The sequence below is a fragment of the Schistocerca nitens genome, unplaced genomic scaffold, assembly GCF_023898315.1.
Source record: "Schistocerca nitens isolate TAMUIC-IGC-003100 unplaced genomic scaffold, iqSchNite1.1 HiC_scaffold_519, whole genome shotgun sequence".
NCBI lineage: Eukaryota > Metazoa > Arthropoda > Insecta > Orthoptera > Acrididae > Schistocerca > Schistocerca nitens.
In genome coordinates, this window is record NW_026046052.1 from 269,752 (window position 1) to 271,295 (window position 1,544).

The 1,544-nt window shown below is 63.1% G+C and overlaps 1 protein-coding gene across 1 annotated transcript; it reads right to left on the reverse strand.

Moving 5' to 3' along the window:
• Positions 1 to 374: 374 nt before the first annotated feature.
• Positions 375 to 1,160, reverse strand: LOC126232496 (WAS/WASL-interacting protein family member 2-like). The gene has a single exon (XM_049942745.1). It carries the CDS (start codon positions 1,158 to 1,160, stop codon positions 375 to 377), a length of 786 nt encoding a protein of 261 aa, XP_049798702.1.
• Positions 1,161 to 1,544: the final 384 nt, after the last annotated feature.

Sequence of the window (1,544 nt, forward strand, 5' to 3'; positions counted from 1 at the left end):
AGCGCGCGCCGCCTGGGCCGGGCTGGGCCCGCCCGGCGGCGGGCCGCGCTGTTGTCGCGGACGTGAGCGCCCCCTGGCGGGTGGTCGGAGGCGGCGCGGTGGACGTGTGTCCGGTTGGCCAGTGCACATTGCGAGTGGCTGGCTGGCGGTCGGCGGCGAGACGGGAGAGGAGGTATGTGTCGCGGGCGCCTTTGCTGCGCTGCGTCGTTGCGTGCCTGGGCGTGCGCCTGTCGACTGTGTGTGACTGTGTTGGGCGTTGTGCCACGTACGTGTGTGCTCGGCCGAAGGCGTCGGAAGAAAAAGAGAGAGAGAGACGGGCGGGAAAGTGGGTCGGTGTGCGTGCGTCGCCCGTGATGCGATGATGTCGCGTCATGTCATGTCATGTCTTTGCGAAACGGCTGCCGAGAGGTGTGTGGTGGCGAGCGGGAATGTGCGTTTGGTGGTTGCCGGCCGGCCGGCAGTTGTTGGTGGTTCCTCCTGTGTGGTTGTTTGTGCTGCTTTGATGGCAACGTGGAAGGACGCCGGTTTTTCCGTGCCTTGCGTGTGGTTGTGTCGACGGTGACTGGTTGGGGGTGTGCCGCCGATGCACGTGCCATGTTGTTATGTTTGGGTCGTGAGTGTGTTTTTGGCTGTGTTGTTGTGTACGGGAAGGGGGAGAGAGGAGGAGGCGGCGGCGGCGGCGGCGGCGGCGGGGGTGATAGTGCGTGCAGTAGTGCCGTTGCGACGGGCGTCGGGTGGAGCCGTGCGTAGTGGCGGAAAGGTGTAGGTTGCGGGAAGCGAGCCCGTCGCGTGTCGTCGTCGACGACGGGGTCGCGTGCGCTGTGAATCGAGAGTGGCGGGAAAGGGGCAGCGTGCCGCTGTGTCGTGGTCGTTAGCAGAGGCCTGTGTGCCTGTCCGTTTGTTTTCTGTCGGACGCTTGGTGCGAGGTGTTTGTTTTGTTTTGTTGCCGCCGCCGCGGTTGTTTTTGTTTGTCGGCTGTGCTGTGTCGGTGGGTCGGCGAGCTGTTTTGCGGTGCGTGAATGTGTTGGTGCAAAAGTGGCGGCGGCGTCATGGCTGCGACCGCGACGAGCCGCGGGCGCGCCATTGATGATGTTGAACACAGAGCGGCTGTGTGCAATGGGAGGCCTTGTGTACGGGTAGCGGTGTTGTCGTACGTGCATCCGGCCCGGTGCGGAAAGCGCCGTTGCGGTTGCGGGTTGCCTCTGGTCGCGACGTGTGGTGCTCGGCTTTGTGGGTTTTTTTGGTGCCCCTTTGGCCGGTGGGTGGTGTTTGTTGTTTTGTGTGTGTGTGTGTGTGTGTGTGTGTGGTCGGTCTCTTTGGCGCTCGGTATATATCTGCCTCCTGCTCGGTCTTGTTGTCGACGTCGTCTGTAGTTTTTTGCGGCTTGCCGACGACCGACCGACCGAACTACTACCTACCTGTGACAGCTACGTGTGGCGCCCGAAGGTGAACGTAACGTGACCTCGGCGCCCTTAGCCTAACCTAAGATGTCCGGCCGTAAGGTAGGTGCGGCCACCTGACGCCTCACGTCCGAACGCTTAACC

Bases quoted from the DNA above. Each gene is read 5' to 3' on its own strand.
- LOC126232496 (XM_049942745.1), bottom strand. From the start codon at position 1,160: ATGCACGTACGACAACACCGCTACCCGTACACAAGGCCTCCCATTGCA.